This window comes from Lissotriton helveticus, chromosome 2_1 (genome assembly GCF_964261635.1).
Source record: "Lissotriton helveticus chromosome 2_1, aLisHel1.1, whole genome shotgun sequence".
NCBI lineage: Eukaryota > Metazoa > Chordata > Amphibia > Caudata > Salamandridae > Lissotriton > Lissotriton helveticus.
Window position 1 is genome coordinate 1,555,871,888 of NC_136059.1, and position 27,651 is coordinate 1,555,899,538.

General features: G+C 46.4%; 1 protein-coding gene across 2 annotated transcripts in view; it reads left to right on the forward strand.

Annotated features, from left to right (window-relative positions):
* Positions 1 to 27,651, forward strand: part of LOC144818779 (aprataxin-like) — a 239,295-nt gene that overhangs the window by 56,539 nt on the left and 155,105 nt on the right. Inside the window, exon 2 of one of the 2 annotated variants that reach the window (XM_078676519.1) lies at positions 14,726 to 14,858. In XM_078676519.1, coding sequence (XP_078532645.1) covers positions 14,732 to 14,858 — 127 coding nt within the window. In that variant the 5' untranslated portion in view covers positions 14,726 to 14,731. Of the gene's footprint in view, positions 1 to 14,632; positions 14,859 to 27,651 lie in introns of both variants that reach the window. The other variant, XM_078676520.1, reaches the window with a different exon arrangement.

Genomic DNA, 27,651 nt, shown 5'->3' on the forward strand with positions numbered 1-27,651 from the left:
AGCGCCTTTAGTTCTTGTGCTTGGGAGTAGGCGTGTGCTTTCTGGATGCGGCATTCGTGTTCCTTGTTTGGACGTCAAGTGGTGGCGTGCGTGTTCCTTACTTCGTCTTCGGAGGCTCCTGAAGGTGGTTGCTGTCTTCCGGTGGCTCCCGGTCGCGGTATCTCTCTTCCTTTCCGTCTCCGGAGGTACTGTTTCATGGAAACTTAATATTGATTCCAGCCTCCGTAGTCCGTAACCGAATCACTCCGTATTAAGAGTCAGACATGATTGTGGCTCAAACTCAAGAGATGCAAGAAGAAAGAAAAAATAGTATGCTGGTACGTAATGGTCTGCGATCTGGTAGTATTGTACACCAATCACTGTATACAAAGTACAAACACAAGTCCTATCCTCACCTCTGACCACCAATGTTAGAAATGGGGTCTATAGTTGGCAGCGGTTTGCACCCTGTCCAAGTAGAGAACTTGACTCTACCCATGGTAAGGGAGTCACACAGCTAAGATAACCCATGCTTACCACCCTGGTAGCTTGGCACGAGCTGTCTGGCTTATCTCTGAGACAACTTGTAAAGCATTTGTACATACATACACAGTAACACAGTGAAAACACTACAAAAGGCGTCCACACCAGTTGAGAAAAATAACCAGTATTTATCTAATTAAAACAAGACCATAAAGACAAAATCCAACATACACAAGTCAAGATATCACTTTTCAAAGATTAAATAGGTTTAGTCCATAGAAATCAATGGATGCGTTTCTTTTAGCACAAAGTACCTTGGATGCATCAAAAATCAAAGACAAAGCAGGGGCAAGGGAGGTGAGGCACCAGAAAAGCAAAGCATGGGTTCCTTACTCCACAGGGGAGGTGATGCACCGGTCCTTACTGCCAGGCAGGGGAGGTGATGCATCGGTTCCTTACTGTCGGGTAAGGTGATGCATCGGTTTCTTACTGTCAGGTAAGATGATGCGTCTGTTCCTTACTGGAAGGGGAGGTGATACATCGATCTTTGGACATGAAGCCTCAGTTCCTTATTGCAGTGCGATATCGATGAAGAGCTGGGGTCGAGGAACAATGTGTAGAAAATCCAGCCATGCTTCGTCGATGCGACGGCTGCGATGCTGGTGCTGCATCTATTTCAAAGCCGCGAGGCAGGCGCTGCTCTGATTCTCCAGCAACGAAGCAGAGGGTGTGTTTAAGTTGGAGCTGGTGCCATGGATGTCAATGACGGTGCTCAGGTGCGGCGGTTTTGCAAACCAGGCACTCTGTCGAGAAAATAATTGCTGAGTCGATGCGTGGATTTTCTCACCAGGTTACACTTCCAAGGGTCCAAGTACTTAATTTGGTACCACTTGGCAAGTCGGGGCTCTCAGCAGAAGAGCCCAGGCAGTGGTAGGTGAAGTCATTGATGGCCCAGAGACTTCTTAATGGAGACAAGCATGCACAAGCTCTGTAGAACCTTGGAAGCAGGGTGTATAAAAGCAAACTCCAGTCCTTTCACTCCAAGGCAGAAGCAGCAAGCAGCAGGCAAGCACAACAAAGCAATAGGCAGAGTGGCAGTCCCTCCTACTTCATCCAGCTCTTCTTCTTGGTAGAATGCCCTGAGTCCATTTTGGGATGTCAGAGGTCCAATACTTGTTCCCATTTCTGCATTTTAAGTAGGCAAACTTCAAAGGAAAGTCTTAGTAGAGCAGAAGACCCTGCATTTCCCTGACCTGGTTCCAGACACACTACAGAGGGTGGAGACAGCTTTGTGTGAATACAGACACAGCTCTAATCAGGTGTCAGTGACAACTCCTCTCACCACTCTAGTTCAGGAAGGCCCATAAGCCTGATGTTGGGCCATCAGGATATGCAATGCAGCTCCCTTTGAATGACTGTCCTGAGTGAATGCAGAAGAACCCAACTGTCAGCTAACCCAGACGTGTATTCTACAGACAGGCAGAGGCACAGAATGGTTAAGCAAGAAAATGGCCACTTTCTCAAAGTGGCATTTTCAAACACCCAATTTTAAAACCAACTTCACCAAACAAAGTGTTTTTAAATTGTGAGTTCGGAGACCCCAAACTCCAAATCTCTATATGGTCGTGATGGGAAATTACACTTAAAAGATATTTCAAGGCAATCCCCTTGTTACCGTATTGGAGGGATAGGCCTTGCAATAGTGAAAAATTAAATTAGCAGTATTTCACTAATAGGACATGTAAAACACACCAGTGCATGTCCTACCTTTTAAATACACTGCACCCTGCCCATGGGGCTGCCTTTGGCCTACCTTAGGGTTGACTTACGTGTAGTAAAAGGGAAGGTTTGGGCTTGTCAAGTAGATGCACTTGCCAGGTCGAAATTGGCAGTTTATAACTGCACTTACAGACACTGCAGTGGCAGATCTGAGACATGTTTGCAGGGCTACTCGTGGATGCAGGCCTTCTAGTAGGCAAAAGGTTTGGGGATAACCCTTCAAAATGGACCAGGTCAAGCACTTAGGGATTACCTTTGATTCAAACCATACCTGGGGCCCTTGTTTGCTTGCTATGGAACAATGATTTAATGGTACTTTCGGTTCACTCTTTTCTTCGACAACTAAACCTTGGTAGGAAACCAATTGCGCCTTTTCTCGAAATTTATAAACCTAAGTAGCTCCTAATCTTGACCTTTGGGGCTGGAATTTGGGACTACAGCAAGGTCAGCACACTGCAGGTAGAGGAAAATCACGCCATTGCTGCTTCTTGGGCCTCCCTCCGAGCAGTTGCAACTATGCAGCACACAAAAAACTGTCCCCATTAATGTTATGGCTGACTATCTGGCGCAACAAATTAATTAGGCTGAACAAGAACATTATTAAGGATTGTCTCTCATTCGATCATGGTGGCCTCACAATTCCTTGGCTTCATTACTTAAAATCCTCCCTGACTAGGCTTGGTAGACTTGCCCTGTTAACTGACCCTGAGAATCTGTCTGCCGATCAGAAGACATGTATTGTATTGTATTGTATTGTAATTGCATTTATATAGCGCTTACTACCCCTGACGAGGCGTCGAATTGCTTTTTCGGCGAGTAGCACGCTACTCCGGGACCAATAGAGGATTAGTGGTGAATTAGTATAGTGAAACATGCAAGTACATTCTAAGTGTTGGATAGGTTAGTCAGTTATTTGGATTTGGAATGATAGCAGAAGGATAGAGGAGGAAAAAGGTTTGTATTTATATAACGCTTGTTGACCCACGCTATTCAGCAAGCCCATAAAGGATTAGTGGTGAATTAATATGGTGAAAAATGAAGTAATTTCAGTGGTGGATATTTAGCCAGATTATTTGGAGTGAGAAGGATAGCGGTGGGATAAAAGGGGAAGAAAGATTTGCATTCATGTAGCACTTTGTTACCCCTGATGGGTGTTGAAGCGCTTTTCTGGCGAGTAGCACGCCACTCTGGAACCCATAAAGGATTAGTGTTGAAAATTAGTATAGTAAAATATGATGTAATTTGAGTAGTGGATATGTTATTCAGTCATTACAAATTTTTTAACGGCAAGACGAGTAGAGCAGGAGGCGGTGGAATTCCTCAAACCCACAGGGAAAGATTATGTGCTGACACAGACCACTACTTGAATATGTTATACTTGGAAGCGTTCTTTACTGACCAAGTTTAGACATGGGGTTATAAGGTGTCAGCATTTCAGCTGGGCCAATTTAGCCAGACATCAATGTGTTTGTGCCCGTGCGATGAGAACTCACCGCGGACTCTACTCCATTTTAGGTTTCTTTTTGTAAATTTAACATTTGCAGATTTGTAAAGAGCACAGATGCTTCTAGGAATGTCCCACTGCTAATCCAAGAGCAAGTCAAATTACAAAGTCAATAGCCAAGTTTTTTATCCCTTCCTGAAGGAAGGTTCAGAGGTTTCCTGCCTCAGGTGCACCGCAAGAGAGTTCCATGCATACGGTCCTAACAAAGAAAAGGAGCGTCTGCCAATCCTTGACAATCTCACTCTTTGCACTCTGGCCACAGCTCGATGTGAAGACTGGAGGCTCCTCGCAGGATTCTACAAAAGAATACAGGAAGCCAGATAGCCTCGACAAATGTTGTGTAGAGCGTGAAAAATCAGCATCAAGGTTTTGAATAGGATTCTCTTCCTTACTGGGAGCCAGTGCAAAGAGGAAAGATGCCCCGAGATCCTCACTCTCTTAGGTAGATTCATTAAGAGTCGCGCTGCAGCGTTTTGCACCACTTGAAGTCTATGGCTGGCATATTCTTGAAGGCCAAGATACAATGCATTAGCATAATGCAGGCAAGATGTTATCAGAGCCTAAATAACTGTTTTCCTGGTAGAAAAGGATACAAAAAACACTTTTTCAGTGCCCTTAATATACCAAAGCACATAACAGTCACTGCACTAATTTGGGGTAAGAAAGGTAGCACTTGTCAAACTTAACTTCCAGGTTCCTAGCTGTGTCTGTGTAAGACACAAGGGGACAGAACCTTCTGGCCAGCAAGCATACCAGCCAGAGGGCGCGGAGGTGCCAAAAAAAAAAGAACTTCAGTTGTATCGGTATTGCACATCAACTGTTTCTGATGTAGCCAGGCACACACTGCTCTAAGGCAGGATTTAAAGGAGTCAAAAGCCAGATCCTCCCCCTCCTTAAAGGAGAAGAGAATGTGTGTGTCATCTGCATATGACATGATCTTAGCGTCAACTCCACGATTGGAGCAAGTGATGTAAGGTAGACATTGAACAACGTAGGATGCTAAGGGCAGAGCCTTGCGGGACCCAGACTGAAATAGTCCTGTTGCCTGAGGCAAACGGAGGCAGCCAAACCTCCTGTTCTCTATTGTGTAAAAAGAAGGATAGCCAGCTAAGGGCATGACTCTTCACTCCAATCCTCACGAGACACGAGATGCTCCAGGAGGGAGGAGTGGGGGACCGTATCAAAGGCAGTAGACCGATTTAACAAGATTAGCACCGCCTTGCCCTTGACGTCCAATATGCCTTTGATTTCCTCAGCCATCTCTAGTAAGGCCGTCTCTGTGCTTAAGTTCTTTCTAAAGCCTGACTGACTCAAATGATGTAGGAGATTATATATCTCCAGATAACAAGAGAGCCACCTGTTCACTGATTTCTCCAGTATCTTGGAGGCAGCAGGGAGATGGGCCTATAGTTGCTGAGCAAATTAGGGTTAGCCGAAGGCTTCTCCAGCAATGGGAGAATTTTAGCCTGTTCTCTGAGGGACTTCTGCAGTGGTCAGTGACTCATTCAGTAGCTTATTCACCCATGGATTAATTACCTCTGCCACCATAACTAGAAAACTAGTGGGGCAGGGATCAGCGAGTGAGCCAGATTTGAGATTTAAAATGGCAGCTAGATATTCTTCACAAGAGATGGGTTCAAATAATGAGAGTGAGCACCCTGTCGCCTCGATGATCACCTCTTCATAAGGTGGGAAGCCACTAGGCTCTGCCAATGAGTGAATAAGGTAGAGATATCGTTTTCCTATTTTTTTTAAAAACAGGAATTTACTAAATGCCTGCCCACCCTGCTCTATTTATGAATGCTTCCTACAGCTGATGTTTGTAAGAGTGTTGGAACTTTTCTCAAGTCTGCTGTTGGACTCCAAAATAGTTTGCTTTTTTCGATTCTGCTTAGGAAGTGACTTTTTTGTCATTTTCTATTTCGGTTTTAAATTGCATTTTCTTCTGGCATTGTTGGTTGTATTTAGCATGAATGATTTTGGATTATTATTTCTGCTCTATTATGATGGTTTGTAACAATCGAATAAAGAATACTTGACAACTATTGCCAATGGTTTTGTTTTAAGCATCACAAAACATGTCCAAGTAGCTGTTGACAACATGGCATTGAAATAACCGACTGTAAAAGCAGCTTTGCTCATCTTCGAATAATGATTTTTTTTAATGAGTCAATATTAGCTAGATCTTTTTCCAAACACACCATGATAAACCAGGGAAGCTGTATTATAAGAGAGGCAGACGTGATATCAGGCGATTGGATGCAGTGTTTGATTGAAGATGATTAATATGAACTTGTCACTACACTTCCAGATTACGGACTTTCTACTGGTGTGTCACAGTTATACATCACCTACTGTGAAGCACCATTCCTATTCGCCCAATATTACTTCTAACTCCAAATAGTTTGAAATGTACCTACTGCTGGTATTGATTCCATACACATCATACATGAAAGCCAACAAATATTTACACACTGTGCCTGGCTATATAAACTTCTTCTCGTGTAAAGTTCATCTTGGGGAAGTTTTCTAAGTCTGGACAAACTCCTGCAGACAAAATACGTATTGGCTTGCCCATCCTGTGATAGGGTTCTGAGCATGGCAGTACTCAAACTGTTTTCCACTATAGTCATTCAAATTCAAACTCCATTATCTTGGAGAATGGTGACCCAATGCCCATCAACAACATTTTTGAGTGAGTGGTGAGTGTTGGGTGGTCTTGGCTGGCAGTTCCGGATAGAGTCATCCCATGAGGAGCAAAGTATTGATTTACATTTGGCAGACCACGTTGTAAAACGGACCAATTGGAGAGAAATTATGGGTTGGAATGCTACCCTTAGCAATTGCCAGTGATTTAGAGAACAGTATTTTCAAGCAATCCTCCAGTCACCTTTTGTCTGTTTGGTGTTTTGGGAGGGACCAGACTAAAGTATCAGTCTTACACACAACACAAGAACTCATATAACGTCTCCTGGGCCACTAGTGTGGTCTTCAGAATGCAAGAGGGTGCTGGCTATCTTCGGAATTTTTGTTGGGGAAGACTCTAAATGTGGCCTGTCTTGCCAGATCTAAAGCAGTCACTATCCTTTAAGGAGGGCAAGGTATGGGCCTCTGTTCCTACTGGCAACCCTGGAAACTGCGGTTGCTAACACCCCCTCTAACCCACACACCCTTTTTTGAAAGCTTTAACCCCTTGGGCTTCCATCACTCTTTCAAGTCCAGGGCTTGTGCTCTGTCCTTTTGTTTGCCGTGTACACTGTAACCCTGTGAATGAGCCGGCTGCATCTGTGCCCTCCAGCTTTAACTATTTTTGTGTGCCCGTGTGAACTTTGTGTGCGTCTTTCTGTCTCTTGTAACTGTGCCATTCTGAGTTGGCGTCCTCTGTCTCTTCGAACCTCTTTCACCCTCTCCGACTAAACATTTCTCCCATTTTGTCCTAGTGTCAGTATCCATGCGTCTGTTTGTCTCTGTCCACCTCTTTGTGACCTTCTGTCTTCTTCCGCCCTCCTCTGATGTCCTTAGTTCTTGCATGTGTGTCCCCTGCTCATGTGCACCCGTTTCTGATTCCTCACCATGCACCTGTCCCTATTTGTTGCCTCTGGCTACCATCTTCCCATTTGTAGGACTCCCTATGTCTGCATCCTTACTTTGTACCTGTGTCCACCAGTAGCGGCATCTGTGTTTCCTATCATTAGATCATTATCTTGATTTCATATCTCCCTGCCCTCCCTTCTGCTTACCCTTTTCTACTTGTCTCTCATTCCTTGTCCCACTGGTGGCTCCTTATCAGGGTTTTGAGGGCACAGCTGTGTTCCTGTGAGACTGCCCTTTTCTTCTGCTGCTAATGATTGTGTGAGACTAGACAGACTAAATAAGACAGGGGGTGGTATAGCTTGCATACACCGCTCTGATCTCGGGGTAAACCAGCTTCAATCCTGTGAATACCTTGGTCTCATGAAAACACTACTTTCATGTTCTCATGAACACTGCCTGTGTGCGGTCAGTCCTCTTGGCCTCATCTCCAGGCTCCTGATGACAGAAAGATATACAACACAATGAGCAACCCAATATACCCTTGAGGGTTTGGGCAAAGGAATGAACGGGTAGGAGTACCTTCAAGGGATTTTGATTACAACATTTTTGGGGTATTTTATGATAATTTTAATCTGAGACCCAAATAGATGACGGTCTATAAATCAATTCAACACTTTTGATTATTAGATCAATTTGATACAGTCACACTATGTGATCCAAACATGAAGAACAAAAGAACAGATGACAGAAGGCAGAAGAGGGGGCTAAGCGACGATCCATCTACAGAGTGTTGTTTGAAAACAGTAGGTGGATATCTAGATTGCACATGCGAGGGGTGTAGTTCCAATGCAATCCCATCACACAGGCACAATCCATTTTATTTTGCAGACATAGTGCTCATGCCTCGGGCAGCACGGTATAGCTGCTAAAATCTAACTGAGGACACACATCAGTGCATCCCTGAGGCCAAATAGTAGACATACAGTGCAGCAGGGGCAGGATCCCTGCATTGTCTCATCTTCTTATATAGCTGTTCTCCTAGTCCTGTCAAGAAACTGGGAGAGGGATTGAGGTGGCTTTGCCCCTTTTCAAACCTGGCCTTACAGCTCTGTCTACCTTCCCGTTGGGAATCCTCAAATTGTAAAGCGCTCTGATATCCTTCGGGATCAAGTTCGCGCTATATAAAACTTTATAAATAAAATAAAATTAAAAAATGGCTTGCTGTTTCCATTGTCCAATGCCAGATCCCTGTTGTTTTTCTGTGTATGTGTTTGCGAGCGATTGACAGTAAGCAAGGCTGACTGAGTGAGTGTGTGTGTGTGTGTGTGTGTGTGTGTTTGAGAGGGAAACTAAGAATCTGAGTTTGAGAGTTTATAACTACGTGAAAGTCGGTGTGAGTGAAAGTGTGTGTGTGCTAGAAGGAATGAGTGAGTGGATATTGTGAGATTGCGTGGAAGCGACACGGGTATAGCTATCAATGGTTCAGCAGGTGCAGTTGCACCGGGGCCCAGAATCGGTGAGTGTGTGTGTGTAAGTGTGTTTGTAGCTGAGAGTGTGAACAAATGAGTATGAGTTCCTTTGTGTGTAACAGTGAGTGGGAGTGCGGATGAGTGAGAATGAAGGAGTGAGTGGGAGTAACAGTGGGGGTGAGAGTAAATGTTAGTTATAGTGAGTATAAGAGAAAGAATGTGAGTAAGTGTGCTTGTTTGCATGCTTTATCATTGTGCGTCTGCCGCTGGCCATGGAAAACTCAATATAGATGTTATCTTATGGTGGCACCCAAGTTAACATGCTGCCAATGGAATATTGCAGCTAATTAATGGCAAAAGGAAATGTGCCCATGGAAAAATGCAGGACCTGACATACCTGAAAAATTCTTGGCATAGAGCACCCTGTTGAAAAATTATGGGGCTTGCGTACTGGAGAAAGTTCTTGGCATGCGGGCACCTATGGCAAAATACTGGGACATTGGAGGTAATTCTTGGCATAAGAGAGGGCACAGAAGTCAAATTGGAGACCCTTAAATTCTGGAAGTAATACTTGCCATAAGTCAACACTCGTGGCAAAATGCTGGTTCTGGCATACTGGAGGTAGTTCTTTGTCCTAGAGATGCCAGCTATGGCATATTGGGGCTAAGCGTGTAGGTTGATGGAAGCAAACCATGATGAAATGCTGGCTCTGAAATACTGGAGTTCATTTTTGACATACGTGCCACCCATAAAAATAAGTAATATGAATGGCAAAATTCAGGTACTGAAATATTGCATGTTATTTTTTATTTTGGGGGGAGAATTTTAATTGGTTTTTATACCATTTTAAAAACACAATAACATCGCACTTTTGATGTACAGTCACATTACAGAGAATTCGATCCTTTTGCTGTACATGTACCCTCATTGGTTCTCACATAAAAGTATGTCCCTTTATATAAATTGCTTATTTTGGTGGACCCCGTCTCCCTTCCGAGCATATTGTATGTAATTCTTGGCACAAAGGATGTCCATTACAAAATGCTGACTTTTGCACAATGAAAGTAATTTTTTACATATGAGGAACTGTCAAGGCCCATTTTGCAAAAATGAGGCGAACCCCTAGCAAGTATCACACCCCACCACTTTCAAAGATCACCAGCCACTGCTTCCTTGTCCCCCCATGTCCATGTTTCCTTTATTTCTTTCAACCCCTTGTTGGTGCTGTGCAGATTCAGGTTCAAAACTCTGAAGCTTACTTTACATCTTTTAACATGTTAACAAAGTGCTACAGTAGTATTAATAGATATTCACAAATATTGTATTATATAATTTCTCCATAATCTAGTTGATGTCTTCCATGCAGGTTGACGTGTGTCACCCATTTTGATTACTGAGCTCACTGTAAAAAAAAAAAAGTATGCAAATCATACTGCGCTGTGCCTCCGACTAGGTTTGCTGTATGCAAAGACCTGCAAGTGAGAAAAACAAACACTTCTCATTAAACAGTATTCATGCAGTGGCACAGGTGGGAGCAAACAAACAAACTTAGGAGAAAACACAAATATTGTCAAGCACCCTATGCAGCAGAATTATGCATATAGTCAGCAGTCGTGTGACGCACAACAGTATTAACTGCTAAATAGCGACATACACAAACTCCCAGAAGAACACATTATTCAGAGCACCCTGTATGCATCCAACCCAGTGCAGACATGCCATGTAGTTGGCTAATACCATGTTCACTAGAGAACTTGCCTCCATTAATAGGCCAAGCAATAACATCCAACAGAACACTACAGCCAGACCTCTTTAGTATCTAACAGCAGGCATAAATGTATTGTATGTGGGCGTTACACTACACAAAGGTTGTAGCTTCCAACAAAGATCTCTCAGACATCTCCATCCACCGGAAAAAGGGCATGTCTTGTAGATGGATAAGCAATTTTGCAAATCCCTGTGGAGTAAACTGTAACACCAAAATTATAGACCCACAGCTCAGTAAGACATAGCCACTTAGCAGGGAGTATGATTGTAACACAATTGTCATCATAACGCATCATGACATGCTGAATCAGACTTTTGTCTGGATTGGTAAACCCCGTAACTATGGGGAAAGCCACCAGACTGCTAAAAGTGTTTAGGGGCAATAGCAATTGCAGAATATATGTAACAGAAATGCCCATATCATAACCTAACATCTGCATAGTATTTTTAGCTCATGAGCACCTTAAAAATGTACCTTTCCAAAGTTTTCTCCTGTAGACTGTGTAACTAGATCACTCTGTGGAGGTGACTGGGTAAATGATTGGAAGAGAGGGGTGGGACACCGGTGAAAAACTAGGCAACCTTAAAATCTTGGTATCGAATACCCATGGCTATAACTCACTGAAGGAATTTAATGAGTATAGTTCACTCTTAGAGGAATTTTCAGTACTAATGCTGCAAAGGTCTTGGCTGCGGGAGAGCCATTTGGTCAATGGGTTTGTTGTGATTAGTAAGTGTGCAAATCCTCCAATGTCCTCTGCTCAAGCTATGAGAGGGATGTTGACTCTTGTAATAACTTTTTACTGTTAAGCGAGTTACCCAGCTAAAGACAACACGTTCTTGGCTATTTAGTTTGTTCAGTCTTTGCTGATAAACTCTGTTAATGGAGATAACCTATTTATATGGTTCATTATTTATATCCTGTCTAACTGCAACGGATTTGCAACTGAATTCATGCTATTGGAACAAGATCTATCTGTGATTTACTGTAGCTTTGCCACTGCACAGATTATTTTAGCAGGAGACTTCAATTTAAGAATCCCTCTTAGTACTTTTGAAGAGTGTTTGTATGATGTATTAAGTTGCAATTGTATTCCATGTGCCTCATGCCCTACAAAGGACCTGTTCTGCATTAGTCCTTGCTCAATACAATCTAGTTAATTGTAATGGGCGCTTTATAAATGACAGTCCTGCAAGACAAACTTTAGAGCCTTTTTAGTGATGAGTGTTCTTTTGGGGGTACGGGACCTAGGATTGAGTGATCACTGTGCAATAGAATTGAGTATTTCTCAGGATCCCTTTCCTAGTAGAAAGCGGACGGCTAGCTTTTCCTTGGCCTTTAATAAGAGAATAAGGGTTTTTATTTCTGAGCACAAATTTCCTGAACTTAGCTAAATTTAGAATTAAGGTTGATTTCATAGCGGAAGAGGGAAAGGGAATCGAGTGGAATGAGCATATGATAAAGGAAGTCCAGTCTCTTCCTGAAGTCCACTCACTCTCGTTTATTCTGGCAGATGCTGAGTAATGTCCATCAGAAATCCCTGTTGAAATTAGAACTTTAGGTCTGCGAAGCACAGTGGTCAACATTTATTACAAAGTTACAAGATGTCTGATAAAAAAAAGCCAGAAGCGGCAATGTTGTTGACCAGTTGGATTGTCCAATTCTTCTTCAGAATCAAGAAACGGGCATCATAGCTACAATTATCGTAAATATGAAGTCATAGGTGGCACAGATGGGTTACCAGCAATACTCTATAAGGCAGACTCATTATGGTAGACAATGTTCTAAGCCCCTTTTTGAATGAGTGACAATAGCTAGTGTAATACCAGACTCTTGGCAAGGGGCTACAATTAAACCCATCGATAAGAAGGAAGTCTACGATGACCTGGCAAATTATAGTCTAATATCCCAGGTTGATGTGACGTCCAAGATCTATGCCCAAACACTATTGATTGCTCTAAAGACCTGGGCCTTTACTTGTGAGCCCATCCTGAAAGAGCAAGGGGGTCTCTGGCCGGGCAATTCTACAGTTGATCACTGCTTTGCTCGATGGGGTGCTGCGTGGAGAGCAGTTGATTCAGGAGGCAAATTATGTTGCTGATTTGTGAGGCTCCTTAACAGAAAAAATCCCGGTGAATAAGAGACTGAGGCAAGATTACTTGTCAGCCCTCTTGCTCTACAGCTTTCTCATTGCGGATATTCCTGAGATTCTAGTCAGTTCAAATTCCTTCTCCCCAAAAATAGGTGGGGTGCATACCCATTGTCTGATATATGCAGACAACTTGGTCCTGATGGACTACACCCAGATTGGGTTAAAGCGTTAGAAACCTTATACATTTTCTGTAGAAAGAACTCTCTTAAGAAAAATGTGGATAAAACTAAAACTTTTGATTTTCTCAAAACCGAAGGTGGGGTTTGCTTGGTTTCTGGATAATGCCCCACTAGAGCAGGTAGATGAATACAAATATCTGGGGATTACTTTTGCTTGGAACCTGAGGTGGAATAGTCACGTAAAAAGCTAGGCTCCTAAGTACGGTTAAGACACTGAGAAAGTTTGATCTAACGTACAGTGGTCTATCAGCAGAGCCTTTAAAGAAGGTGGTGGTAGGGACATTAATACCACAGGCTCCTTATGGACCTGAGTTGTTGACTTTGGATCGCCATGTTCACAGAGACGTGGGTTTAAGGGTCCTCCTTGGTCCCCCTTGCGAGTACGATGATACAGGCTTTCAGGCTGGAGTTGTCTCTTACCTCCTGGGCTTTGTTGACCAGATGGTGTGCGGTTAGATTTGTGCACAGCCTGACGCGTGAAGTTACCAACGACAAACTTTCTTGTGCAATCATCCAAGACATTGGGCTGTCCACGATTCAGTCGTGGAGAACCTTCCTAGTGTCAGTGGAAAAAATGGGAGAGAGCCTAAGCCCAGCTTTGTTTGGAAATAATGTGATGGCAAATGTCCTTAAGAGGCTACTTAAGGAAGAAGCTAGATTGGCATCCAATAGTGCTGATAGACCCTACTTTTCCTCTAAAAGCTCAGTGGTGCAATCCTGGGAGTTCCAAGGAACAGAGACTTCATTCCCGTATTTGTCCCAGGTGCTGGAAAGGCGGCTAAGATGACCTGTCCTTCGGCTTCGAGTAGGTATTGACTCTGGCTGCAGAATAGCTGGTTTTGAAAAAAGAGTATTGGGTAATAATGGCTACTGTTCAGGACTTTAAAAATAAAGTATTCCTTTGCCCATCTGTTACTAGATTGTACCGTCTACCTAAGCGAAAGAAAACAAATCCTGTGGCCCTTTTTTTAAGTAGAGAACTTTGCACCTTATTCGAAATGAAGCAGTTTGATTTTGTGGTGTCAATTGCTTGATACGTTCAAATCATACAAAAACATTAAAAAAATGTAAACTGATTTAATTATTAATATATTGAATCTTGTGTATAAAGGGAGCGTTATTTTAAAGCAATTTAATTGTAATGTTGCTGCACGAGAGGTTATTGTGTATATTCTTTTTGTTTATAAAAATGAATTTGAATGTATTTATTTTTTACAGACATTGTGATGTGTATGTTTCTATAAGATATATGTCTTTCAAATAAATATATATTGACTGACTGGATTACTCTTTTGCCTGCTCACCGACCACTTATTACATTAGTTCGAACTATAGTCGAAGTATTGTTCTTTTATTTAAAGAAAAAAACGTTGTTCACATAAATCATAAGTAAGCACACTTCAGTATTTTTAAGGTGAAATGTTGTGCAGTTGTACCAGGTTACACGAGCTGTTTTCACTGTTTACTGTTCGGGAATGTTGGGCCTATTATTCGTTTATTTTTGATTGGTCAACATTATTGTCTGTACATCAACCTCAGATCATGCAGAAGCACACCCCCCTCTGCATCATTGATAGATAATCAGTGGATACATGAATTTCTTAACAGAACAGCCGTTGTGTTGTTAAAAAAAGAAATCGGTTAGTCATTGCTTCATGAAGCTGTTTCAGGTAAAGGAAGAAACGACATAATTTCGACCCCCTTGTCTTTAATTAAAAAAAAATAAATCATTTTTCATGACCGTTGAGAGGAAAGTCCTCATTTGCGTCGGGGGGCACTTGGCAGTTGAGGGCACATCCGATATTAAGATGAAGTGAGAACTCTGAGACATGTTTACCACATTTCATGACCAGCTGATCTCCATCTGTTTCCCCGTAGTGCGTCATGCCTACCTGCTGGCTCGTGAGCCGTGATCAGCAGCAGCGGATCAAGCTGCCACATTTGGAAGCAGTCGTGATCGGGCGAGGTCCCGAGACAGAGATAAAGGACACGAAATGCTCCAGGGAGCAGGGTAAGTGAAACGTGTAAATGCTGCGAAAGCTGGCACTTACAAATAATGTCTACCTGTCTGTTTTAATGTACTGTCCACAGCTCTTTAGCTTCACATGATGTGCATTTGTGTAGTATCATGCCTTTCGCTGCCGACAGAATTGTGCGAACATTTTTTCTGTGTATGGACAACAGTGACCGTCTCCGTCAGGCACACACTGAGTAATATGTGCCTAAATGTGACCTGTGAGGTTCAGTATTCAGGGAGCAGAGTTGTCTAGGCACAGGTCTTTGGTGGTCTTGTTAGAACTGTAACATAACTCTCTATAGGATGCTGCAAATACTTGTCTGTTCTCCTATTTGGCAGAGAGGCTGCCTTATTCGGACAAGGGAGGGTGGCAGCCAACCAATTGGAAAGAGTGTGAAGGCACAACTCTGTTTTCCTGCTTGTGCAAGTTGTGGGAGATTATTTCTAGTTGGACCTAAGTTTTGGTATCCTGTATTACTATTGTTGTCTTATGGCTGGCAGCTGGTTTTGCCCTGTGTCCCTGTCCCGCAGGCTTTTGAGTCTTCCGTTCGCACCCCACATCTGCATGACATACCCAGAATATTACTCGTAACAAAACGGGGGGAGAGAGAGGGTAGTGGATTCGATCTCCCTGGTCAGTATATCATAAACAAAGTGGAATCCACTGAAGGTTGACCGTGATCCCTACAATGGTGGGGAGCACTTAGTGTTTTTTAAAAACACCCCTCACACACCAAATGGACCCTTGGTGTCATGCTTCATCATTGGGGTCTTCGCACCCCTCTACGGGATGCGGCGTACTACTACCTACGACTACGCGCTGGGGGTCGAGACTCCTCCATGCTAACTAGTTACGCGACCCCCAGCGCGTTGTCGTAGGTAGTAGCACGCCGCATCCCGTAGAGGGGTGGGAAGACCTCAATGATGAAGCATGACATCAAGGGTCCTTTTGGTGTGTGAGGGGTATTTTTAAAAAACACTAAGTTTCTGACAGCCCTTACTGAGTTTGGGTAGGGGCAGGGGGAATCAATCACATCGGAAATGGAGTAATCTCCACAGTGATTAATCCTATAGTCCTTTCGCATTTAAATTCAGCAGGTGGGCCACATTCTTGATGGTAAGGATACTCCATCGCCGTTGAAATGGTGTATCCTTACAGTCAAGAATTGAATCAGCCCCTGAGTTCTGTTATGCCAAAGCCAGGCCAGTTTCCCTTTGTGCGTTACAAACCTGTTGTATCTGCAGGGCATAGTAGCTCTTCGCCATATCCCATCAGTAACAAGTCCCAGCGTGTGCTGCCTCTCCCTAATTCTGTCACCCTTTTATAAACTTTGTCTGCCATGATTACATATGGTGAGGGGTGTCACATGGCCTTTGGGGACATTGTCATCTCCTCTAAGTTAGTATGAGCATGCTGTAGATTGCCCGCTGCTTTGCACACGTTACTACAAGACTTTATTTTTGCAACTGCCTCTAATGCAGTTTTCACATGAGAACCCATCTTCGGGTTCACACTCTTCAGGTTCCTGGGATTTTGTCTGAAAAGTGTGATTAAGGTTGAACAACAATGCCCCTTTGTTGGACCCGGGGTTACCGGTCCACCTATGGTAGCCTGGCTCAAGCGATAAGGCCTAACTCTGAGGCGACTTGTTGCACTTGTGACACACTCAAACCAGTAGCACCGTGTACTTCCACTTAAAAATGACACTACACCGTATTTATAAAAAGTTCAAAAAGCTTTATCTTTCCTTCAGTTAGTTTAGCAGTTGCACACAATTTATTAAATCAACATTTAGACCTTACTCCTGATACACCTGCACTTGTAAACACATGTTGAAGCATAGGATCACATTTCATAAGCGATTCTTCTTTTTACTTATGGTATCATAAAGTAGATTAGTTGTAAACATAAATTCATTAAATTACCCATCAGAAAGAGAATAAGTTCTAGTGGTAATTCTGCAGCACTGGTGCCTTGATAAAGGAATCAATCAGCTGAATGCCTAGTATGCTGTCTGAGACCAAAACAGTAAATCATTTTTACATTGAATCCATTCTACATTCGTTTAAAATATTAGATCAGATTAGCAATCCATACAGGTATAGAGTTGGTGAAGAAATTACCTACTTAATGAGGGCAGAGCATGAATTAAATTAATAACAAAGGGGGAGGGGCTTTTCCCTCTCAAAGAATCATGGCTTCACATTTATTTCAGCACATCAACATAACCCACTCGATTGACTTGTCGAGTACCAATTTCAGATTAGCCCAAGTCATGCTGGTGTGGTAACTGAGTTCTCAGTTCTGACAGACAATAACTTCCCCTGGCAGTTTAGTTCTGTTTAGTTGAGCACCCTGGGCTCTTCTCACACTCTTCCTGTTTAGGCTGAAGGGGCCGATCACCTCACGGCCCAACAGAGGATTTAGGAGCACTGCCTGGCCTCCCACTAGCCCAATTCCCAGCTTACTTGTCGTCTAAAGCGGTAACAGTAGGTCCCGAGGATTGTGGCAGTCGGAGATACAGCACTTCCACATCCGACGCCTTCTTCAGCTGGGTGGGCCCTTAGTGGCTGGCTCACGGAGGGGGAATTCCCGCTGACTCCGATTGGTAGGCCCTGCTCCTGGCGTCCCCTCCCTTCCGCTCTCCGAGGAGGAAGGAACCTCCCCGGGGTCTGGCCTGCCTGGTGTTTTGCTGGTTTTCTGACTTAGTTGACCTGGGGCCCTGCTATTCAGGCCCTGCTCCTGGCGTCCCCTCCCTTCCGCTCTCCGAGGAGGAAGGAACCTCCCCGGGGTCTGGCCTCCTGTACGTCCGTCCCACCTCCCTGCGCTCTTTCCTGTCAGCGCAGGGCGGGACTTCGCTCAATCTCGCTCCCGACCTTCTCTTCACGGGAAATGCGGCACTTCTCTCTCCCGCGCCAGTCCGGAAATCAGGGCATCACCAATTCCGGCACCCAGGCAGAACCATTCCCACTACAGGGGCTCCAAACAGGCCGGCAGCAGCTAGATCAGGTACGTGCTAGCCTAACCAGGGTCTCTGGCAGACTTAGGTCCCGCACTGGAGGGCAAGTTCTAGGAACTTCTGTCAGGATTGTAAGGAGTCTGACAACCCAAGGGCTCCGGGAGGCAATTCAGCAGAGTTGAGGGGCTGATGAAAGTGGACCCAGTCCCCTACAGGAGGGTGTAGCACTCACCTCCCTCCTGTCAGTTCGGATGCCCTCACACCTCAGAGCCAAACCAGGATTTCTCTCACGGGGCAATAAAGGGAGGATGATACGACTTCCCTAAGCTGGTCAATGCACAGGGGGTAGCGTCAACATCGAGGGGTAGCAGCTCCAGGGGACAGTCAAACCCTCCCACAGTGCACTAACCTCCCTGCCCAGCAGCCTAAACTCCTAACTGGACCCTCTCTCAGAACATACTCTAAAATGGCCGCCCAACATTCCACCTTCTATAACCTGGGCCCAGAGTGTCCAGAGTGGACCAGAAGGTTCCGGAACCCCTCATGTCCCTCTATGGCACCAAGCAATGAGGTAAAAACTTGATAGTTGGCAGGCCACCATTTTGTCAGGATCTCCTATTCTTCCACCATTTTAGAGAAGTGTAGGAAGGTAGATCCCTGACTATGGTTGCCCCCAACTTTTTGCCTGGTGTTTTGCTGGTTTTCTGACTTAGTTGACCTGGGGCCCTGCTATTCAGGACCCCAGGCCCACTGCTCTCTCTGTTAAAATGGATTCCATGTACCCTAGGTACATATCTGATTGGATACTGAGTCATCTTATCAGTCCCTGTACAGTATACCTTAGGTATCCAGGGCATAGGTGTACCCAGGGCCTACCAGGGGCTGAAGCATGTATTATGCCACCCCTGGCTGGCCATCCAAAACTGACACAACTGGCTGCTTGACAGCTGGGGCAAGGTGGTGTAATCACCCTTTGCTTTAGATATAGTATTCCTATATCTAACCCTAAAATGGACACATATATTCCTATCAGTCACTCCTATGGCAGGCCTTATCAATCCTGAAGGCAGAGTGCTTGGAATAATGTGAAATGGTGCTCTGGCATGAGCTGAGCCCGTTTGCAGCTTGCGGAACCAAGTCCTAATAGCTGTTCCATGATAACGCTATACCATATACTCTTAAGTGCATTATGTACCTCGCGGTCATATGCTAACTTTGGGATAGCATTATCAAAACATGTCGAGTAAGGTGTCATACGAATTGGAATACTAACCCCTCGCCAATTCTGGCGACGGGGTTAGAATTCCACCCTTCTAGAGGGACACGACATGTATGTAACTGTGAACCCCGGTTAAAGTCAGACATAGCCTCAGCTCCACAAAATGGATGCTGCCACGAGACACAAGTCTGCCCTCCTGCTGCTGGGAGTCCTTCCAGCAACGGAGGCATGGACAAAGGGTTTCCTGTCAGGGGCGGTGCCAGCACCATCCCAGACAGGATTTTGTCTATCCCAGGTAGGCAGGGCTTTAGAGGAAGGTGACTGCAAGTGGCACCCCGGTGCTCACTGTGCATATGCCGGCTCAAACCAGTTCCTGGGGCACACCAGCCCCTGAGCTGGGGGGAGACCGGACAAAGGAGAGGGGTGTAACCACCCCCCTCCTAGTCCCACCCATAGGGCAGGACTTAGTCGCGTACCAGCCCCTTTCTTTAGAATAAAGGTGGGAGCGGGGACCCTTCCAAATCAGATCATCTTTGAATCCTGAAACTACTTTCTACGAAAGGAACTCAAGACTTCTTCCTAAGATTTCTCCCTTGTGACTAAGGAGTAGTCACCCTGCACCCGCAGGCACCATCCAAGCATCGCGGTTTGCTGTAAGTCTCTCCTCCGGATCAAGACTGCCCAGCTCGACGAGAACCGGCTTCCCTGGCACCTCTGACCTCTACCTGCATCTTCAGCCCAGCTGAGATTCGTGGGTGTGACGAGACCTCGAGGGACCGGCCATCTTCAGGACTGCACGACGCTTGCCCAGCACGACCGCCGAGGGATCCTCGAGTGAGTGCTTTAGGGGTTGAGAAGCCCTAACCCTGAGCAGCTCCAGCACCGAAGTCCAGCCCCCCAGCATCCACGAGATCTGCGTGGGGCCCTTCTGCTCTTTACTTCTCACCGCGTTGTCCGGCTACTTGCCTGCTGGCTTGTGGCCCTCTTGACGACGCACCACGACGACAACACCGCTGGTCTGGTTGCTCCAGGCTGGCCCTTGCTCCCCTCCAACAGAGGAGCACCCCGGACCCTCCTGGTCCACTCCAGACGCCATTTTGAGTCCACCGCGTGGGCTTGCATTTGCCAAGAGTTGTTGCCCCAATCCTGGGTCCAGCGACGTCGACAGCAGATACCTCCGTGGGGCAGCTCGCACCTCCATCCTGGTCGCCGACAACGCCTCCTGGTCCGAGAGACTGCAGAGCCCAGCGTCGCCCACTCACCTGGTCGAGGTGACTTCGCCCGGTGCCATCCTGGTGCCCACCTAATCACTGGCTAGTGATTCAGAACTTGGTCCCCTCTGCTTACAGGTCTCCTTCTTCACCGATCCAGACTTGGATCCCTCCGAATCTCTTCACTGGTCGCCTGCCAGCAACTTCTTCTTTCAGGCTCCATAGACTGCAACGAGGATTCCTGACGTCTTTTCAGACCTATGCAGCCGCAGCCCCTGGGCTAGGTAACCTGAGCATTTCGGTGCTCCAGCATAGCTGAGAAGTGTGGCTCAGGGGTTAGAGGCAGCAGACCCGGAAGCTGAGATCGGTCCTGGACCAGGGTTCAATTCCCCGCCTCGGCGGGTCTTGGGCTAAAAATTCCACGGACTCGATAATTCTCGACCCGGTGCCTCCTCGACTCACGGGTTCACACTCTGCGACTCTGGGCAATAGCTTGCTTAATCTCCACAACGGCCCCTCGCGGCGGGATGCCTGACTTTCACCTTGTGGATACCCTGCTATCTCACAGGGGAATACCAGGACGGGTTCCCTAAGCAAGCACCGGGAAACCCACTGCGGTTAGCTGTGCGCTATATAAGCTCAACTACATTTACATTTAACTATCTAAGTGTCCAGATCCTTTTTCGTTTCAGCTCTATCTAGTCGGATTCGTCCGATAACACTAACTTTACGAAATCTAGCATCCATAGACTTTGTTCCGCATCCCGCGTGAGAGTGCACACTCTGCACCCGATCCCCCTAGGCCTCCTGCTAGTAATCTGAAGGTTCAGTAGTACAGCCCTAGCGATCCCAAAGCCTCTGAGATTAGTTACTTACCTGCTAGTATTTCGCATTCCACTTTTGTAGTATATGGTTTTTCATGCCCCTCGGCCATTTGTGTAAATTGTGCGACTTTCAGTATTTCTTTAAGAGTTTTGTATTGTGCTTAGCGCCCTGTCCTCATAAAGAGTCCAGGGTTGTTGTGTTATAAATAAATATACTTTATTTTCATAACAACTTGCGTGGTGTCCTTTCACTTGGTGTTCAAGGGGTAAATGTGATGGTAAAACAGCTGGCTTAACACGCCCTCTAGAGTTTAGCCTAAAGACTGCTCTTGTCCATGCTACTAGGATAGCTGCTGGTCTATCAGGTTGACTTACAACCAATCATCAATAAGGGTTGTTTGGAATGATACAAAGTGATCACTAGAATAGTGAGCACTATATATCAGGCCAACTTCTCACAGGAAGCACCTACGCTTCATGATAAATTAGTCATCATGGAGCGTCCAGAGACCTATGAACAACACCAAAAGAAAGGTGGTGGACAAAAAGAAAAAGAATGAGAAGGCAGAAAAGGGGGTCAAAAAATTAAAAATAAAAGATAGGAAGGACCACCCAAAGGGTTGACAGGTCTAACACGCGTCCCCCCCAGCTGAAAGTGGGGAGAGCTACCCAACCCCTTGGGAGTTCTCATCACTAAGGCGGAAGTACCTCGAGAGACCGTCTGCATTGGCTTGGTCCTCTCCAGGCCGATGTTCCACCCGGAAGTCCATTCCCTGTAGGGAGATGGACCATCTCAACAGTTTGGGATTCTCGCCCTTCATTTGCATCAGCCAACGAAGGGGCCGGTGGTCAGTCTGTACAAGGAAGTGCGAGCCAAACAGGTATGGCCGCAGCTTCTTCAGAGCCCATACCACCGCAAAGGCTTCCCGCTCAATCGCACTCCACTTCTGTTCCCGGGGAAGCAGTCTCCTTGATAGGAAGACAACAGGTTGGTCCAGGCCCTCTTCATTGAGTTGCGATAACACTGCCCCAATGCCATGCTCCGATGTATCCGTTTGGACAATAAACTCCTTGGAGAAATCAGGGGCCTTTAAGACAGGTGCCGCACACATTGCTTGCTTTAGGGTGTCAAAAGCTCGTTGACACGCCTGAGTCCAAATTACCCGTCGAGGTTGTTTCTTTGATGTAAGCTCAGTCAAAGGAGCCACAATCGTGCATAACCTTTGACAAAGCGACGGTAGTATCCTGTTAGGCCCAGGAAAGCTCGGACTTCAGTTTGGGTCTTGGGGGGCTCCCAGGCCATGATAGTCTCAATCTTAGCCTGGAGGGGCTGCACCGTTCCCCTGTCCACCAAGTGGCCTAGGTACACTACCGACCCCTGCCCAATCTGGCATTTGCTGGCCTTGATTGTCAAGCCAGCCTGTCTCAGGGCTTGGAGAACAGCCTGAAGGTGACTCAAATGGTACTCCCAACTGCTGCTAAAGACAGCGATGTCGTCAAGATAAGCAGCAGAAAAGGCCTCCATCCCGGAGAGGACCTGGTTCACCAGCCGCTGAAACGTAGCAGGGGCGTTCTTGAGCCCGAAGGGCATTACACAGAACTGGTAGTGGCCCTCAGGCGTGGAGAAGGCTGACCTTTCCCTTGCTCCATCTGTAAGGGAGATCTGCCAGCACCCTGATGTGAGGTCAAAAGTACTTAGATATTGGGCAGCTCCCAGCCGGTCAATGAGCTCATCCGCCCTAGGGATTGGATGAGCATCAGTCTTTGTCACCGAATTCAGTCCCCTGTAATCCACACAGAACCTGAGTTCAGGAGTGGTGCCCGGTGGGGCAGCTTTCGGTACCAGAAGGCCAGCATGTAGCTCACCACATCCTGGGGAAGCTTCTTGGGAGTCTTTTCCCATCCATCTTTCACCAGGCTGAGAGGTCCTCTGACTGGGTGCCCATACAGAAGTTCGAAGGGGCTAAAGCCCACTCCTTTCTGGGGTACTTCCCTGTATGAAAACAACAGACAGGGTAGGAGGACGTCCCATTTCCTCCGCAGGCTCTCAGGCAGACTTCTGATCATGCCTTTCAAGGTTTTATTGAACCTTTCCACCAGACCATTGGTCTGGGGGTGATAAGGGGTGGAGAACCGATAGGTAACCCCACATTCCTTCCACATAGCCCTCATTTATGTTGACAAGAAGTTGGTTCCCCTATCAGACACAACTTCCTTGGGGAAACCCACTCGGGTAAAAATCCCCATCAGGGCCCAAGCCACTGCAGGTGCAGTAACGGTCCTCAAAGGAATTGCCTCTGGGTACCGAGTGGCGTGATCCACCAGAACCAGGATAAACCTGTGACCAGCGGAAGTGGGTGGATACAATGGCCCGACAATGTCGATGCCCACCCTTTCAAAGGGGGTGCTAACGACAGGTAGTGGTTCCAGGGGAGCTTTCAGCTTAACCCCTGTCTTCCCACTGGCTTGGCAAGACACACACGTCCTACAGAAAGTGTCGGACGCCACCCTCATTTGAGGCCAGTAGAAATGGGGAACAAGCCGGGCAGAGGTCTTGTCCTGACCCAGGTGTCCTGCCAAGGGTATTTTGTGAGCCAATTCTAAGAGAAAGGCTCGGTAACGTTGGGGTACTACCAAGGCCCGTGACGAACCTTGCACTGGAGCCTTGGGTTCACTATAGAGAAGACCATCCTCCCAGTAAATGTGGAAGTTCCCTGCAAAGTTACCTGCTGCCTGGGCTTCGGCCTGTCGCCTCAGACCCTCAAGGGTAGGGCAGTCCTTCTGCCCCTGACAAAACTCTTCCCTGGTAGGTCCTCCCTCCACATGCCATTCCGTAGGGATAGGTAGGTCCTCCAAGGAGACAACATCCCCCTCCGTGGACTCCGGATCCACCACCTCAGGTGTCCCATCCATCTCACGGGGTGTGGATTCCGAGGCAAGGTTCTCCTGTCCCCGGGTCTTCCCCTTTTTGGCAGCTGGCTGTGCCTTTGTTCCAGGCTCCAGCCCTGGCGAACTTCCCCTCCGGGTAGTCGCGGACCGTGTGCTTGCACAAGCCCAATCAGGTGTACCCAGCATCTCCGAATGGGTCCGGTATTCCACCTCCTTCCAAGCATTGTGTTCCATATCATTCTCCAACAGACAATCGACTGGCACGGCAGGGCTTACTGCAACTCGAAGAGGACCTGCGACCCCTTCCCACTCAAAGGGAACTTCAGCCACAGGGTAGTGACCTAGTCTGCCGTCAGCCATCGCGGCGGGGTGGAGTACGTTTGGGATCACCTGCTCTGGGGACACCAGATGACTCCTTACCATAGTCATACTGACTGGCACCTGTGTCCCTCAGAGCTTCCCCTCTTTGGCCGTTGATGGTGACCCACTGCCCATACTTGACGGTATTTGGGGGCACCTGGATCTTGGGAACCATCTCTTTGTCTCCCAGGGACACTAAGGTTATTCCCGCCCACTCCCCTCCCTTATCCAAGGGCAACTCCTCCCCGAGCATTACACTAGCCACTCCCGGGGTTTTTCCTCCAGTGGGAGGGGGTGGTCTCTTTGGGCATTTGGCATCTCCTTTATAGTGCCCAACCCCACCACATTCATAACAGCGGACAAGCCTTGGCTGCTGATTATGGTCAGGATGAGGGGGTCTTTGTGGGTTGGCTCTAGGAGTGAAATCTGATCCCTTTCATTGGAAACTGTTTTGGGGGCCTTTTGAGAATTCCCTCTTTTTGTCTCCCCCCTCTTTCTTCTGGGGAGCGCCCTGTCCAGTCCTTTGGGAATCCCCTCCAGTCCCCTTTGAGGACACCCGGGTACTAGCCCAGATGTCCGCCTCCTCTGCAAGCTTCCTAGGGCTAGTCAGCTTGCTGTCCACCAGGTGTTGACGCAGCTCTGGAAAGCATTTCTCAAGTAGGTGCTCCTTTAATAATAGGTCATACAACCCCTCGTAGTCAGTCACCTCACTGCCTTGCACCCAACCCTCTAGGGCCTTCTTGGCATAGTCTAGGAAATCCACCCAGTTCTGTGTAGCCAGTTTGTGGCTGTTCCTGAATTTCTGTCTGTATTTTTCAGGGGTCAGCCCAAACTTCCTGATCAATGCCACTTTCATGGTGAGGTAAGTAGTCTGTTCCTCCTGCTCTAAGGCTAGAAGGACAGGATTATTCGTGAAACAATTCCCCAGACACACAGTCAATCTGTACCATGTGACCACTGGATTTAATTTTCCAAACAAGTTTATTTTTCTTTTTTACATTTATCAGCAATTTTTTGAAACACAAGCACAAACAAAACCACTGTCAATTCAAAAGGTTCATATATACAGTATCTACAAATGCACACATTTACAAATTTACAACAAAGAATCAAACAAAAAATTGGTTAGACACACCAAAAGACAATCACATATGTATAATAATTCAAATAAATTGCAATTATATACAGTGCAGAGATTAGTCCATAAGCAAACAAACGGGCACCAGTCCTAGAGATTGAAAAAACCAAGTGACAGGCGGGGTTGAGATCGAAAACAAGCCTGCCTGTCAACGAAAGCCTGTGGTGTAATGTTAAATAGGGTTGCGAGGCTAGGATACAGAGTGGTGGTATGATTTACATCCTAGCGGCACCCTTTGTTGTAGCCACAGGGTGGTATTGTCGACGCGTTTCGAACCTAAGTATTCAAGGTTCTCTTCAGGACAGGGACTGGGAAACAGATTCTGCACGCGGGCACAAAGATTGCCGTGGCGTAGGTATATCGTGTTCACACCTGCAATAGGCGCAGAGCAGGACTTAAGGCGTGGTGTCAGGCTTCAGAAGCTTGCGGGTATCAGGGCGGCTCACATTATTTTTGCGCGTGTAGGTCTGGCTATGCAGACCACGGGGAGGGAAGCGGCCGGTCACTGGCCTCAGTTCAGACAGACAGCTTGTCCCTGGGAGAGAGTGAGGAACACGGACCTTACTGTGGCTTGATTACTTCATTCAGAAAACGGGCCAATTTTAACTGCCGGCCTGAACTGAGGCCAGTGACCGGCCGCTTCCCTCCCCGTGGTCTGCATAGCCAGACCTACACGCGCAAAAATAATGTGAGCCGCCCTGATACCCGCAAGCTTCTGAAGCCTGACACCACGCCTTAAGTCCTGCTCTGCGCCTATTGCAGGTGTGAACACGATATACCTACGCCACGGCAATCTTTGTGCCCGCGTGCAGAATCTGTTTCCCAGTCCCTGTCCTGAAGAGAACCTTGAATACTTAGGTTCGAAACGCGTCGACAATACCACCCTGTGGCTACAACAAAGGGTGCCGCTAGGATGTAAATCATACCACCACTCTGTATCCTAGCCTCGCAACCCTATTTAACATTACACCACAGGCTTTCGTTGACAGGCAGGCTTGTTTTCGATCTCAACCCCGCCTGTCACTTGGTTTTTTCAATCTCTAGGACTGGTGCCCGTTTGTTTGCTTATGGACTAATCTCTGCACTGTATATAATTGCAATTTATTTGAAATATTATACATATGTGATTGTCTTTTGGTGTGTCTAACCAATTTTTTGTTTGATTCTTTGTTGTAAATTTGTAAATGTGTGCATTTGTAGATACTGTATATATGAACCTTTTGAATTGACAGTGGTTTTGTTTGTGCTTGTGTTTCAAAAAATTGCTGATAAATGTAAAAAAGAAAAATAAACTTGTTTGGAAAATTAAATCCAGTGGTCACATGGTACAGATTGACTGTGTGTCTGGGGAATTGTTTCACGAATAATCCTGTCCAGCCACCTTGTTCTGTTTTTCCTATTGTTGAGATCCGGGTTGGTCAGATGTAGGATCCGATACCTTTACTGTTTCACACTAAGGCTAGAAGGGCATCCCTCCCGACCGGAGGCATATATTTGTACAGGCCACCCCCCCCCCGTGACTCTGCTATCCCATGGGCCCTCAGCGAGACCTCATAGGCAGCCAACCATTTGGCAATGTCGTCCCCTACACTGAAACTAGCGACTACGTCTTTGGGCAAGTAGGGGCTGGGTTCCCTGGTGATTTCTTTAAGTACGGTGCCACCAACAGGAGTACTGAAGGTCCCTACCTGAAGGGCTTTGAGGTCTAACTCCTTTAAACTAAGCTCATGAGCGAGCCTTGTCTCCTCCCTCTCCTTTTCCAACCTAGCTAACTCCTATTTTAATTGTCTTTCCTCCCTCCTGTCAGCTAACTCTGCTGCAGTCAGGCTCCTTCCAGATACACTACTGCCCGCCCTCGAAGGTGTCCTAGGAAAATTCCCCCCTTTGGTTTGGTACAGCATTTCTGCTTCAATGACAGTGTCACGATCCTCCTCTTCCTCCTCCTTTTTCCCATCTGGGTGAGCTGCCACCCATGCTCTCAAGCTGGTTTGAAGTTCTACTTTCTTCGCCCCACGCTTGAAGAACACCCCCTTCTCTTGGCAAAATTCCTTGAGCTGGACCGCTGTATAGGTCTCGAGCTCATCCAATTCAAACTCCATTTTACCAAGCGGGGCCTCAGACAGTTACTTTGGAGTATTCAAGAAAGAGGCGTTAGATCGGGGCTACCTCAACCCACCACCAGAAAG